Below are 15,806 nucleotides of genomic sequence, written 5' to 3'. Positions count from 1 at the left end.
AATCACTGAGGGAAGTGCATACCCACTAAGAGCCCTTTAATCGACCTTATACACGATGAGAAAATCATAATTTTGGCATAAAATCTTTAAGTTTGAAGGAAAACTGCATCCTCTACAACACCCTTTAACTTTTCAAACAAACATTGTATATCATTGAAAGCGTTTGGGAGATGGAGTCGACAACTTGGACACATTTTAGTACTAATCATCTAAGTTTTGTATGCACAATCATAACAAAACATGTGGTTGCATTGAAGATAGAATCTATCACCTTATCATTACAAATAGAGCACATTTCTTCTTCCCCTTTTCTTGTGTAGAGCTCTCTGTTGTGATTTTCATCATCAAAGTTGGTAAGATCAGCTGAATTGACGTAAGAAGGACGAGTGCACGTTAACCTCTGTTTTTCAAAAGAATTACAAAATAAATTCATGTTGTCTGTTGACCACCTCCAAATGCCGTCAATTGAGTTGAACCTTCCGACAAGTCTCAAAGTATCATAAAATTGATGCCTATATGCACCATCTTCGTGTGAGGATAGGTGCATTGTAACCATTATGTCCATTTGGATTTAAATAATGAAATACAATTATTATTGTTCTTCTCCTTCCATTGGATGGATTTTCGGTGCTTTAGTTTTCATAATAAATTACTTCTTATGAAAATTAAAAAGTATATTATAATACCAGTATAAGATTTGTATGTTGCACAAATACTCTGCTAAGTGTTCTGTGTTTTAAGTACAAAGTTTTACATATATAGTATACATTAAAATTTAATTTAAATTCAAATTAGATGATGGTAAGTTAATTTAAACTTAATTGTACATATCAATATTATAGTATCCATTAAGCTTTATCATAAGGTAGCTGGGATATCAAACTAAAAAGTAGATTCAAATGACTTCACTAACAACTTACTTTAAATGATAGTTTAAATAGAATCTAAGTATAAGTATTATATTTGTATGGGTATAAAAGTCAGAGTTTTAAGAAGGAGAAAAAAAAGAAAAAAAAAGGTTGGACTCATAAAACATAATAATAAATAAAAAGACGACGAAGGAATGGAAAAGAAAATAAGAAAGGTGTTTGGTTTTATATTGTGTTGGCCACATTTTGTTAAAACAAATTGTTATAGCAAGATGTTGAACTAGATGTCCTAGACATATTAGTACGACATTTTATACCAGGTGTGTTTCGCAATCTTGGAAAATTATATTTTTGCGTCAAATCCTTGAAGATTTTATTCACGTAACTTGTTGTCCAAAAGGCGTGTGTTTTTAGAAGCTTGCTATTGTCTGTTTGTTATGCCGTACTTTTGAAATATATGTCATAAACATTTTAGGAAATAATATATTTGCTCCTAGAATATTGTGAAGACCGAATATACTTTCTAATTGTTAATTTACAATTGGCCATTTTAGATGTTATTTGGCGGGGGCCTAAACATCTAATTTGTGAGTTTTGAGTAAGTGTTGTTGTCCATGATTAAGTTTTTGTTTTGTTGCGCTTACATTTACGTAGCAGATCTAGATTACCATAAATGATTTCGGATTAAAAAATGTTTATGGAAAATACATACCATAAAAGTTTAAAAAGGGTTTATGAATCATGCATAACATAATTGTATAAAAAAATATTTATTGAAAATACATACCATAAAGTTTTAAAAAAAGGTTTATGAAACAACCTACCATAAAAATGTAAAAAAAGGTTTATTTAAAATACATACCATAAATGTTTTGTTTTAGGGAAAATACATACCTTATGAAAAAAAGGTTTAAAAAAGTTTACAACCGAATATAAATTGTGTGTTAATCATGTTTTACCGATTTTCAAAATAATAACAAAACAAAGTTATTAATTCTTATAAGTCCTAAACCTATAATTTCAAGTTTGAGAAGAAAACTCACAACAGTGTTGAATTAGGGAAGCGACGAAAGTAGGACCCATAAGCCATAACAACAGAGTTGCTTTGCAACCTTCCACCGGATGGATTCATATCACAGTTAAATGCAACTGCAGAATTAGTATCGTTAGAGACAAAAGTTGTGTATTGACGTGTTCAACAGTTGACTATGACATGTATTTTAGAACAGAGAGATTATTGAGTTATGCTAACAAATGTCTTCATGACACTTGTTTCGGATTTAAAAAGAAAATAATATTGAGTAAGTGTTGTTGTCCATGATTAAGTTTTTGTTTTTTTGCAACCGGGTTAAATTTACGACATGTATTTTTAAATTCATCTTTGATTAAATTTGATTTTAATTTCTCTATTGAGTTGATTGAATTTGATGATGAAGATGAAAAGTTTGATGATGAACATGAAAGAGAAAGAGATGAAGATGAATGGTGTTTTTGATTTTGATTTTTAAAATTATTATTAATTAATAAAAAACAAGTGTAAAAAAGAAATTAAATGGAAAATAATTAAAAATGCCAAATGAGTGTGCCACGCCATCCTTTTTACATAGTCATATGTGACTATGCGTGCCACGTCAGCTTAAATGTATAGTCATATGTCTCAGGGTCCAAAACCAAATAATTTTCATTTTATAAGGATCAAATCCAATTTTTTTTTTTTACAAGGAGAAAAACCAAAAGTGTCATATATTACAGGGGGTAAGACATTATTAACCCTTAGATGTTTGATAATAATTTTTCTAATCATATTTCAAAATCAATAATTAAATCATTTTTTATATTAAGACCCAATTAGCAGGGCTGATCCATCAACTTTTGATGCATAATAAAGCAAAATTGGATATGTTTCCTTTAAAAACAACAAAAAATATTAAAGACTTTTCAAATTGAAATAATTTTTACAACCTTATATGCACTGTCATGATTTTTTTTAGGAAATGGTTTTTAAATTTTCAAATGAATTAATTAATCTAGTAAAAAAGGTGAATCAATTAATAATATCAAAATTAATGAGTGGATAAAATAAATAAAACTAATAAAATAAAAACTATTAAGTAAATAAAAAAAAAGTTGAGGCCCAAGATGCCACCTTACTTGCAACTCCCTTGGATCAGCCTTGCCAATAAGTTTAAAATTTTAAGTTGATATTTAAAATCAAACCGAGATTGACAAAATCACAATGCTACATTATAATTTTGTTGAAGCTCTAAAGTCTTTTGTCAAAGGAAAATACTGCTTTTTACGAATGTCTATTACAAGAAATCGACGAATACACATTTACCATTTTTTTGTTTACATTCATTGCATAATCATAATCCGTAACAACTCTCATCATCAAAACAACTCTTAATTCAACAAAGCAATTAAACTCAATTAATTAATAAGTTTCACCAAAAGACGAATCTTTCGAAAGAATCAGAACTTGGTTCATTGTGAAACAATTATTGACTCAAATTTATTTCATATTTAGATTACCAAAGCCCTCCCTCCAAGAACCAAAGAGTTAAAAGAAGAAAAAAAAAATTTTAATTTTGTCAAACTTATTGACGATTTAAACTTTACATATACACTAAAGCAAATACAGTCAACATCTATTATTCATCATCAATTGTTTTTATTATTTAAGCTAAAATAACAAAAAGATTTTATTTCCATAAATATCCTATATATACTAATAAGGAGAATGTTAAGATTAGGACAATCCCATAATTTTCCACCACTAGATGATGAGTTGACAAAACGGAGGGGTTACGATCATTCACTCAGCGGGCCCAAGAACGTGTCCCACAAATTTGAATTCAAACCATAATAACGTTACAAAACCATACCTCAGGTTCGTAACCCGAACCAAAGCATAATACTCCCCTAAACCAACACTTCTCACAACTCACCCACCCACTTCAAAAAGTTCCTTTTTTCTCTTCTCATTCTTCAGCTTCCAACAAAAAAATCTTAACTTTTCTTCTCTGATCATCATTTTCTTTCTCAATTTTGTAGAAAAAAGATTTTGGGTTTCTTTGTTTTTTCTTCAATTGTTGTTTTTTGTTGTTGATTGTTGATGATCATGATGGAGAATTGTTCAAGAAATGGGTTTCATGATTTCAAAATGTCTTCAAGAAAAGCTGAAGAAGCAGGTTAGTTTCTTTGTTTTACAATGTTTCTACTGCTTTTGTGTTTATATCATGTTACAATGTTGAATGATTATGAAAAAAAAAAATGTCTTTTTTTTTTTTTTATTGAATTTTTATTTGAATTTTGTAGCTTTGAGACGTTATGAAGCAACCCAATGGCTTGAAAACCAAGTGGGTCCTCTTGGAATATCACATCAACCTACTGAGAGAGAACTTGTTTCTTGCTTGAGAAATGGTCTCATTCTTTGTAAAGCCATTAACAAGATTCATCCTGGAGCAGTACCTAAGGTATTGAATTTGATTCTATATGGAATGATTAATAATTAATTGCATATTTAAAATAAATGGAATGTTTTAATTGAGAAATTTGACTGTTTGAATTTGACATTTGAATTTTAATTTTGTCATAAATGCTTACCTTTATGTGATGTTAATATTGTTAGGTTGTTGATACTCAAGTGCCATTACAACAATCCCTTGCTTGGGATTCTCAGCCTTTACCTGCATATCAGTATTTTGAAAATGTGCGCAATTTTTTGAACGCGGCTGATGAATTAAAGCTTCCGGCTTTTGAAGCTTCTGATCTTGAAAGGGTAAGTTATTTATGAATTATAAAATTTTCTTTATACACAGCAAAATGATTGTTTTCATGTGCAAATAGTGTAGTGAGAAAAAAGTAGTGCTTTATTGGTAAATTTAGAAAACCAGGGTTTAAATGATGGGCTGTGTTGTCATTCTTCAAATGTGACCTAAATTGAGGTTGAGCTGTGGTCATTGAGACATTATTGATATTGCGTCCTAGGTTGTGGTCATGAGCCTTTGATATATCTTGTTGTTATTAGGCTTTTGGTTTTGGATTAGTGTGTTTGAACAAGTATATTGTTGGTCATTTGTTTTTCAGGAAAGTGTAGAGAATGGTTCTGCAGGAAAAATTGTTGATTGTATTCTATCACTTAAATGGTTTCATGAGTCGAAGCAGATGAGCAATCAAAGTGGATCCAGCAAACGCTCAAAATCTCCTTTAGTTTTGCAATCAATCAATAGATTGCAACAAAAAGCCACTACTGCATTACCCTCTGATGCATGTAGGCGTTTGGATTTGTCTGCAACATCGGAAATAAAGCCTCCTGCTGAGAGTAATGTTCAAAAACAAGAAGGTTCAATTTCTCAATCTTACTCACTAGTATCTGATTCATTGGTTTGAATTTGAATTGAGTTTAAATTTCTATTGAATTTTAATCCTTTAGCTGATGGCTAGCTGCACAGTGTAATATTAATGATCAGACTTTGCCAGTTGACATTTTGCACTTTAAGGAATATTAGTTCAGAATGCTGGAGACCTTAATTGTATGTTTTCAAACCATAACACGGGAAGTTTGTATTGGAAATCACAACATTCAATACATTAACGAGCAAATGCTATATGTTCCATTAAAAAAGTTCCTGCTTTTTGACTTTTTTTCATTTGCCTTGTAAGTTTTCAAACCTAAACTCAAATAACTAAAGGATGAAAATATTTTGGACTTGTGTGCATCATGGGCTAATTTTTTACTTCAAATAAATATAAATATTTAACCTTTTTCATGATTTATTCAGTAACTTCTAATTATTGGAAAAGGAACACAAGTTAAGATACTCTACTCTATGTCAATTCGTTAAAAAGCATTTGTACATAGGTGTATATTGTTTGATGTATATCTAGTCAGACCTTGTGTCCCTAATAATTGTATTCTTGCTACTACCTTCACTGGATGCAGCAGAAACTGTGGAGTCACTTGCCAATATGCTCGTTGACCGTATGCTTGATGCCAAAGAAAATATCGATGGAAAGCTTTTTGCTTCTCTTCGTAATGGAAACCTGGTAATCATAATTTGTACCTGTAATCATGTAAACAAATGTGTTTAATTAACATTAGTTTGCAGATGAGTGTTTTGTCTTCCACCTAATCATTATTTAGTCTTTACTGCAGGATCGAATAGACCTATTTAATCAGATTTTGACTGGTTGTTGTGTGGAACAGCCATCTATGAAGTTCCCTGAGGTTAGTTGGAGATTTTCCAAAGTTATCCTTTTTGGTGCTAATTCATAATGAGTCATATAATTGACCAGTCTTCATGCTGCAAATTATGCTAGGTTAAGATGATAATTAATAAATATAAATAATTGAGAACAATCATCCTTTGGTTTTTATTTTTTGGCTGAAGAATGCCTTTGTCAATATTATAACTCTTGATGTATGTTGTTTGTGGTCTTTTTACGCTCAAGAACCAATGCTGTGGTCAGAGTTAATTAATTGTTTGATATACCAAATGTTGTATTCATTAATCATGCGGAGAAACAATCCCTTAATCTACAAATCATGTTTATCAAACCAATCTGGTTTGAACATTTTGAGTAAAAACATATGAAAGGATATACATAAGGGTTATTTTCTTATTCCATTATGCTCATTCTATTAGGAGAAGCAATCTAAATATTTTAAAAAGGATTTTTTTCATGAAATATTGTGAATCTAAATATTGTGAACCCATGTGAGGATTGCTTGCTTTTCTCTTATGATACATAACATAAGACTTCTTGGTCTAAAACAGTTGCTACTAAAGAATTTAAAAAAAGAAGGGAGTAGCTTACCACCTCATTTCACTTCCAAACCTACAGAATCAGACACTTTCTCTGCACGTCAAAATCCCAAGGTACAATATGTTTTTCCTGTAATATATATATTTTTTTTCAAATAAAGATTTTAATTGATCATTTGACTTGTTGTGTGCTTTCCGAATTATTTCCCTACTTCGAAATCTAAAAGAAATTTCAATTAAATGTTTCCATTTTTTTCTTTTTACTACATTTATGTAAAAAAAAAAAATGAGGTGCATCTATCATCTATCTCAATTTTGAATACTAATTTAGCCAATGTGCATTTCATACAGTGTAGAGCTTGCTCTGGAAAGTGCACTTGCAACCACAAGCATCTCATAGATATACAGAAAAAAGAACTTCAGGTAGGCATTTGTGCAGCTTTAAATAGGTTTCTATTGCATTTTTGAGATATTATAGCATATATATTTAGTCTAAGCATGAAACAGCCTGCAGTTTTGAGACAATGTTTGTAAATCACGTGTTCACTCAGGATCTCAAAGCATTGAAGTTGAAAATTAAGAATGAGTTTGAAGAGATGCAATCACAGTTTCAGAGTTTTTTCAAAGATATAGGTATATGAATAGCCATTAATTTTGAAAGCTTCTTGTCTTTTACATCATATTGACAAAAGTAGAGATAGTTTTTAATGGTTTTGTGTTATTTCATGAACCCAGGTTGTCAAGTTAATGAGATGTCAACCAAAGCTCTTGGCTATCAAAAAGTAGTCGAAGAGAACAGAAAGCTATACAACATGGTCCAAGATTTGAAAGGTTTTTTTACTTCTAGATTTAAAGGGTCATTTTCTTTTTTACTATCCTTGATCTCCAAGTAATCTTCGTCTACCTACCTTTTCAAATGCAAAATGCAGGCAACATTCGAGTATACTGCAGAATCAGACCTACATTCAGGGCTGAATCCAAGACTGTAGTTGATTTCATTGGGGAAGACGGTTCTCTGTGCATTTTAGATCCATCAAAAACACTAAAAGATGGAAGAAAACTGTTTCAGTTTAATCGGATTTTTGGTCCAACAGCTGGCCAAGGTAGAGTTCTAAAAGCTACATAGTCTAAAATTTGCGCACACTCATTTGACCGACTTTATCCCCCCTCTTTCTCTATCCATCTCTTTGTTGAAATTTACTATTTTGTACTCAGATGAGGTTTATAGGGACACTCAACCATTAATTAGATCAGTGATGGATGGATACAACGTTTGTATTTTTGCTTATGGTCAAACTGGATCTGGGAAGACTCACACAATGGTAAAATACTTGATTTAATTTTGCTTTATCTTCAGTTACACTATAGATCTGTTTTAAATTCAATTATAAATAAGATATATGCAATTATTTGTTCTTTTGTATCATTATCTTAGCCTTTGACCAATGCTCAAACCATCTAAATTTTAATTTTTTTTTTCATGTTGCAGAGTGGTCCTTCAGGAGGAACATCCAAGGATATGGGAATCAATTATCTGGCTCTTAATGATTTGTTTCAAATGTCTAGTGAAAGGAAGGACAACATAAAGTATGAAATTTATGTCCAAATGGTCGAGATTTACAATGAACAAGTAAGAGATCTACTTGCAGAGGACAAAACAGAAAACAAATATCCTTTTTCATATTCATTCTTCAATAAATATTGTCAGAAATATATTCATACTATTGTTCTAAAGATAAGGCGGAGAAATATGCTTTATTTTTAGTCTTTTGATCTTACCATTTGCAAGTAGTTTATTTCCTTAACTAACCTCACATTAGAGATCCGGAGCTGCAACGATGATGGCTTGAGCCTTCCTGATGCTAGATTGCGGTCAGTGAACTCTACAACGGATGTTATGACCCTCATGAAACTTGGAGAGGTTAACCGTGCTGTCAGTTCTACTGCAATCAACAATAGGAGTAGTCGTTCACACAGGTGAGTTTTCACTTTTCAGGAGTGCTAATGACGTATTTCCCTTTCTGTAATGCTTTTGTTTGGTTTAGGCACTTATTGATAAGACTCTCCAATGTGTCTCAGTGTACTTACTGTGCATGTTAGTGGCAAAGATACATCCGGGAACTGCATTCGCAGTTGCCTTCATTTAGTAGACCTTGCCGGAAGTGAAAGAGTAGACAAATCTGAAGTCACAGGAGATAGACTAAAGGAAGCGCTATACATTAACAAGTCTCTTTCCTGTTTGGGAGATGTGATCACGGCGCTGGCTCAGAAGAATTCTCACATTCCTTACAGGAACAGCAAACTCACACTTCTTTTGCAGGACTCCTTAGGTACACACTTGTGTCCATTATGTCAAAGAAAAGCTTTGGAGACTCTACCTTGGTTTTTTCACCATATGACATCATGTTAATGTTTTCTCTGGAAATTTTTGCATTGTAGGTGGACATGCTAAAACATTAATGTTTGCGCATATGAGTCCCGAAGCAGATTCCTTTGGTGAAACAGTGAGTACTCTGAAGTTTGCTCAGAGGGTTTCCACTGTGGATCTTGGGGCTGCCCGGATGAACAAAGAAACCAGTGAGGTTATGCAACTTAAAGCACAGGTAAGAATATTTACTTCAAGTCTTAAATCTTAACTTCTTGGAGACTAAGAATCGGACTCGTTAACCTGGTATCATAGGGTGTTTAACTTCCTCTTTTTTTTTTTTTTTTTTTTGCTATGGATACTAGGTTGAGAACCTTAAGATTGCATTGGCAAACAAGGAAAACTCAAAACCAATGTTCAATAGAACTAAAGAATTCGACACTCCGCTCGAAAAAACTCCACTGCGCCCACGAAGACTTAGTATTGAGAATTGCAGCGGAATAAAGACCAACAAACCTGTGAAAGCTGATGATAAAAATGGAGCTAAATCACCTTCTTATATAGCCCGTTCAAGAAGACTAAGCTTGGAAGGTCCAAGAACTGTCAAAAAAGCACCGGCATGTGTAAACAAAACTTTACAGTTTGAGCCAATATCTCAACAGAAAGATCGTCCACAGCAAGATCCAGAAGCAGTGTCAAAGCTAAATGGCCAATTAAGCAATGGCAATTCCAGGTCAGAGTTGCATGTCAAAGCTCCTCCAAGTCCTACGAACATGTATCAGAAGAGGTGTATAAAAGTTGATAGTGAAGTAGTCCAAATTCACCCACATGATCTACCTGAAACACCTGAAGCACAAATGCTAGATAAAAATGATTCAAACAGAATTGTGCCAAGTGACATTGCTGAGTCCATAACAGCTAAGGTTATAGGCACAAATGGAAAAGGGTCCCAGTTTAGAAGATCCCTGAGAACAATTGGGAAACTGATTAATGGACCTGATAAGAAGTATGCTTTCTTTAGGCTTCTAAACCTGGTGTTTTTAAACCTTTTTACAAATGTTTTCAGGTGTTTTACTGAATCTTTTATTTTGAAAATATGCAGAAACCAACAAATTATGGTTGAAGTGAAGTCACCTGTCAAGGGAAGCAGCACTTATGGAAGTCAGATAAAGTCGCCAATAGCAGCTAGTGAGAGGCCAAAAAGGAGACAATCTTTAACAGGAATACCATCCGGGCCTAACAATTCGCGAAGGTCTTCTCTTGGAGGGAAGCCAATCCCAGTAGCCTGTAAGTTAATCATACAGAATTGCCATTTTTCATTTCTCACTGAGACTTGTTTGATCTTGAAAAATGAAACGGTACTAATTTGATCCTCAAAAGTCTCAAACATTGGTCCTATGTCAGATAACTTTCGAAGATATTATTATAGTCCTGATCAAGGACTAAATTGACGATATTTGAGATTTTTAAGACTAAATTAATACTTTTGATTATCATAAGTCAAATAAATTTTGTCACACATCATTTTGAGCCTTTATTCTTAATACTAATGTACTAACTCTATGATTGTTTTTGGTTTGACATATGTAGATGAGACAGAGAGAAATGCTAGAACGCCTCCTCCTGTTCGTTCAGAAAGCAAGACTTCGAAACGGTGGCTATAGACAACAGGTGCTTTTACTTGAAGCACACCAACAAGGCTAGAACTGACTCTAGTTTAGGACAAGCTCCAATTTGGTTGGAGTTTTTGTTTTCACATTAACAAAGATGCCTTTGTTTTTTTAGAAATAGGGGGAGGGAGATATGAAGTGAAAAATTGCAAGAGAGTCAGTGTAGATACTAGATATAAAATTTCAAGGAGGCTCTCTACCTTACTTTTCAAAAGGGGGATTCTTGTAATAATTGTGACAAATAAACACAAAAATTGAAATTTTCAATTTATCATTTTCACATGATGCAGGGTTAATTAGCAATGTTTCTCAATGCAAATGTTACAATTACTACTATTGTGGGGTCGAAAATGCAAACAAATACAAAGGATATCTAGGTTGGTAGAATTGTAAATGTGACTAATACATGTAGCTGACCAATACTACATTAATTCTTTTGTTGATGTTATTTTTTACCTTGAATTGTAAAAGTCTGAAACTTGACCTCCCTCAAAAAAAAAAATAGTTAATTGACCATAATCAATTAATTTTTAATAATTCACTTTAATTTAGTATATTTTGAGTAAATTGTTTTCGTCTTTACATTTTGCACTTGTATAATTACACTAGCATGTAAAATAGAACATGTGTGCTAAAACATTCCATCTAAACTGTACGATTTAGTTAAGAAACCTATAAATTCTGATGACTGTTTGGTATGTATATTATTCATTGAATAATATACATACGTATATGATTCATTGAATAACATTCCATCAATGAATAATATACATACGTATATTATTCATTGATTTTTCACTTTATTAAAATAATATCCATTGAATTTGACTCGTCTAAATTCTAAAATGAGAAGTTTCGTATAAGCCCTCTAAACATTCCTCCGATACAATTTTTAAATTCCCCCAAACGAAGAGAGTTTTGTATTATGAAGAAAAATCAACCCATCAAAGTCCCACCCTCCCATTTTCCTCTTCTTCTTCCATTTGCTCATTCATTTTTTTTCACAAAGTTCTCCTCTCCCTTTCCCTCCAAACTCGCTAACAAATAAGCATAAGAGTACTTATTAAGGAACCCTAAAGAGAAAATTTTATGTTGAAATTTTTGTAAAGACTTTTTAGAAATTGACCACATAATTTCTAATAAAAATACTACTATATTAAGTCCATTAATTTTTTTGAAGGATATTAAGTCCATTAATTATCATTAGTACAATTAACATTTTGTTTATTTATTTATTAACGGGTGATATTATCTATTTTACTCTTTAAATGAAACTTAAATTTTTTCTTACCCGTATCTATCTATGGTATAGTGTGGTAACAAGATATGTACCATCCCTTCATAGTTCATAATAACGGATAGTGGTCCTATAACAAGTCACATGTGGATAATGGACTTGCCATACTCAGATACACTGATGTCTTGACTAAGGTATCATCACATGCACAAACTAAGTACACAATCCTCGAGGATAACGTTAGCACATGTCAGAAATGTCACATACTTTTGAGTTCCATGAATGAAGCAACTTTGTTAAGTACAAAATAATTTTGTGTTGCACTTTATAAACCTGTGAAGCTAGGTAGATAGATCTTCAGTATCTTACAACTAGTGAATTGTTGCATAATCTCCAATTAATTGTGCTTGTTAAGACGATGATGATAATTTGTGAGAGGATTTTAGAATTTCACCTCACATTTCACAGGGTTAAGATCCTCTCCATTTGTAATTTGTTCAATTTGTTGCAATTTGGAGAGAGATAGACACAAAAAAATAAGTGGTGGGTCATATCACTAAGTGGATCCCACCATCATTAATTTTTTTTGTGTCTATCTCTCTCCAAATTACAACAAATGGAACAAATTACAAATGGAGAGGATCTTTACCCCATTTCACAATAGTTCATGTCTTGGATGGTGACATATCCTGGTTGGTGCCTTCTGGCTTGGCTTATGTTATACAGGAATGCAAGTTTGGAATCAAAGACATCCTTTTCATTTTACGACAGCTTTGAACTGTTGTGACGTACCTTTTCATATTCCCATATGCTATACAGGAACACTACTTTGGAATCAAATGCATCTTTTTCATTTTGTAAGTACACATGAAAAGTTTATCCAGCCTAACTCAATGCCAACAATTATTGATTGAAGTACGAACAAAATGAAAGAAAAAACTTTGCTCTTTCTAAAAGTTTGGCACACATCATCATCAACCTTAACCTCTCGAGAATTTGAAGTAAACAATGTTGAACAAGTATTAACACGCCAAAAATGACAGAATAACAAATTTCAGCTTTTAATTACAGATATCCTAGTATACACATTTCAGCTTGTCACTATATGCATAAGAACATTAAACATTTCAAAACAAAATATATATTTTTCACATCAAAGAATATTCATAAAAAAAAAAAAAATGAAACCGTGGAATGGGAAAATTCACAGTGGTTGGTGTTGAAGGTTCAGATTTAACCTAAGAACTGTGTACTCATAAGCTCTATGCAACCTTTTCCTGAACCTTCTAAGGTCTAATTTAACATTTTGGCTATCAAGATAAATCTTCTTTGTATATTCCCACCCTTTCTTGTTAATGCTTTCAGGGTCACTCAAAATAGGATCATTTTTATCATATCTCTCGTATAAAGAGCTTTCCTTAGGATGAATTTCATAGCCAATGTATTTCAAACCAAGCTTCCTTGCAGGTTCGCCGTAATAAGTATCTGCAGCCCAATTAGTACCAAGAGGAACAACTTGAATGAACACAGATTTAGGTTTCATGAACATAAAATGTGTCATAGCAGCTCCATGAACACCAATCATAACGTCGCTTTCATTTAGTACTCTATAAATCTTGGCCAATTCTGTTGTTTTTTGAGGTTTTAAAACTTTTACCTTAAAACCAATTTCCTCTGCCATTTTCACTAGCAAATTCTCATTAGTTATAGCTCTTGAACCACTTCTAGAGACAATAACCAATTTTGGTTTCGTTCGTGCAATTTCTTGCACTCCTTGTGAGGTTTCTGATTCCGATGATGGAGATAAAGAGATTTGTTGTTGCTGTCGCAATTTCTCCTGTGCTTCTCTTTCCTCATCTTGAATTAGTCCTTTTATCCGAGGCGAATAAGCTTTGTCCAAAAGGTTTCTGAAATCAACAATGCTTTTGTTACCTTCCATCAATGCGGAGTCCACGGCTAGTTCATCATGAATTTTGAGACCAACAATGGCTTCAGGGAAACAATGAGTCCGATTATCTTCGCTAAAATTAATCGGTGGAAATTCAGATAGATGAGAAAGGATGTCGCCATATTTCGTGATCCACCATTCATGATATTCAAGTATCACAAATACAACCTTCTTGTTGAAATGTTGTGAAGTGATGTACAAAGGTATGATTCCATCGTTGAATTCGTGATACACATTGCCAGTGTAGCCTCCATTCGAGAAAAACACTGCTGGAACATCATGTTGAACATCACAACCTTGAACACTAGGCGAATTCGCCTTCTTTGAAATGAGATTCAATTCATCAATGGTGTCCATGACACTTGTCTCCCACTTTCTAGTATAGGGCTTTATCTTTTCATGTTGGAGCACTTGATCCTCTTCATCTTCACCTTTTCTAGCTTCAATAGTCCTTGAAACGTTATTGTTGTGGCTTATTGAGTTGTAGAGGAAGATTGAAGAGGAAGAAGAGTGTGTTCTTATATCACCTTTCATCACACAGATATCAGAACGGTAACCACTTCTATCACAACATATGGTTCCTGTATAATCAAGGAAGTAAAAATGAATATCTCGAGAAAATAATATAGAGTAAACAACAATATATAAGGGGGAAAAATGTTAAACAATTAGAATATGGAAAATAACCATTCAGATAAATTACTTAATTTAAAGTTGAATTGTTTGGGATAACGAGTTTGAATCATGGTTGGAACAATTCTTGGTCAGACTTTACTTACTACAGCCAAACTCCGAATTATCAGGGTCTGATTTAAGACCAAAAAGTAGACTGATCACAAGAACTTCTAAGGCATAAGAAGCAAGGAAATTCCAAGGGATAAACCCCTTGAAAATCATTATAATGAATTTATGTTTTTTGTGTTAATACAATGGTTCTTAAGCCAAAGAGGCTCTAGTAATCCGAAGTTAGGTAATCCTGAGAAGGTAAGTATCATCTGACCAAAAATTGTTCGAGCTAAGAATTGAACTCCTAACTGATTGTAGTCCCAACCACTTGGTTTATGTGGTTGCTATTAGACTGAACATGTCAAATTGAATATATGAAAAAATCATACAGAACATGCAGAGCAATAAATTCTTACCAGTAGAAACTGAAGAGCATATAGAAGCATGTATATCAACACCATCTTGGTTAGCATCATTTTCAGGTCCATAAGAATCTGAAAAGGTAAGAAAAGAAAATCAACACAAAGCAAAATAGTAGAAGACAAACAGAGGAAATAAAAACAACAAATCAGTAGTAGTTGAAGAAAGAAGGTTTAGATAAGAGATACTTACACAAAATAGATAAAGAAAAAGATGGTCCAAGGAAAAAAGGTGCAAAAACATAGCAACAAGAGAGAAAGGTGATGAGGAAGAGAAAAGACAATAGTTTTGGCTTTGTTCTTTTGCTATAAACAGAGCTAGAACAATCTATGACATGATTCTGTGACTCTTCATCTTTGATATACTCTGGTTGTTTTCTAAGTTGATGGTAACGGTGGTGATGTACCATTTTGGAAGGTGAAGGGTTTGTGAGGTTTTGGAAGAAAGTGAGGTTTGGTTTTATGAGAAATAAAGAATAATAAAAGGAAGGAAGAAAGAAGAAAAAGTTTGAAAAGGAAGGAAAGGTTTCAAAGTTGGGGGAACTCAACTCGGTTTTCTATGCTAGGAAGAAAGGAAGGTATTGCTCAGACACGTAAACATCATTTGGCACAGCACACCAATGACCAATGTGTTTTTGTTTACGTTACTTCATTCATTCCTAGCTGGTTGGCTCATTCACGCGCACAAATATATACTATTAGACTACACTTCATTTCCACCATATTTATGTTAAGACCTACTTAGCAAATAAATATTTTTAAGGCACTTGTTATTGGTTAATGTTTCTCTCTTGTTTAAATGTT

The 15,806-nt window shown here is 32.8% G+C and overlaps 2 protein-coding genes and 1 long non-coding RNA gene across 3 annotated transcripts; 1 reads left to right on the top strand and 2 right to left on the bottom strand.

Moving 5' to 3' along the window:
- The first annotated feature begins 3,819 nt into the window (after positions 1 to 3,819).
- LOC146909780 (P-loop nucleoside triphosphate hydrolases superfamily protein with CH (Calponin Homology) domain-containing protein) lies at positions 3,820 to 10,968 on the top strand. The gene is made up of 19 exons (XM_085723628.1): positions 3,820 to 4,060; positions 4,188 to 4,345; positions 4,501 to 4,650; positions 4,959 to 5,214; positions 5,815 to 5,918; positions 6,016 to 6,099; positions 6,650 to 6,751; positions 6,989 to 7,060; positions 7,189 to 7,270; positions 7,373 to 7,468; positions 7,567 to 7,740; positions 7,853 to 7,959; positions 8,127 to 8,307; positions 8,455 to 8,614; positions 8,717 to 8,967; positions 9,077 to 9,240; positions 9,368 to 10,008; positions 10,105 to 10,289; positions 10,593 to 10,968. Exons 1-19 carry the CDS (start codon positions 3,985 to 3,987, stop codon positions 10,664 to 10,666), a joined length of 3,117 nt encoding a protein of 1,038 aa, XP_085579754.1. The 5' UTR covers positions 3,820 to 3,984; the 3' UTR covers positions 10,667 to 10,968.
- On the bottom strand, positions 5,589 to 10,271 carry LOC146909781 (uncharacterized). The gene is made up of 3 exons (XR_015017774.1): positions 10,137 to 10,271; positions 8,448 to 9,848; positions 5,589 to 5,935 (listed from the first exon to the last, which is right to left on the bottom strand). It is a non-coding gene; the product is annotated as an uncharacterized LOC146909781 (long non-coding RNA).
- Positions 10,969 to 12,946: 1,978 nt separating the features above from the next.
- Positions 12,947 to 15,806, bottom strand: LOC146909779 (Glycosyltransferase family 61 protein). The gene is made up of 3 exons (XM_085722835.1): positions 15,196 to 15,806; positions 15,000 to 15,077; positions 12,947 to 14,438 (listed from the first exon to the last, which is right to left on the bottom strand). The coding sequence occupies exons 1-3, from the start codon at positions 15,410 to 15,412 to the stop codon at positions 13,114 to 13,116; spliced, it is 1,620 nt and encodes a 539-aa protein (XP_085578961.1). The 5' UTR covers positions 15,413 to 15,806; the 3' UTR covers positions 12,947 to 13,113.

Source organism: Medicago sativa, chromosome 7 (assembly GCF_051527215.1).
Source record: "Medicago sativa cultivar Bolivia chromosome 7, Bolivia_mono, whole genome shotgun sequence".
Lineage (NCBI taxonomy): Eukaryota > Viridiplantae > Streptophyta > Magnoliopsida > Fabales > Fabaceae > Medicago > Medicago sativa.
The sequence above is the reverse complement of the archived record's forward strand: the minus strand, read 5'-3'. Positions and strand labels throughout refer to the sequence as shown.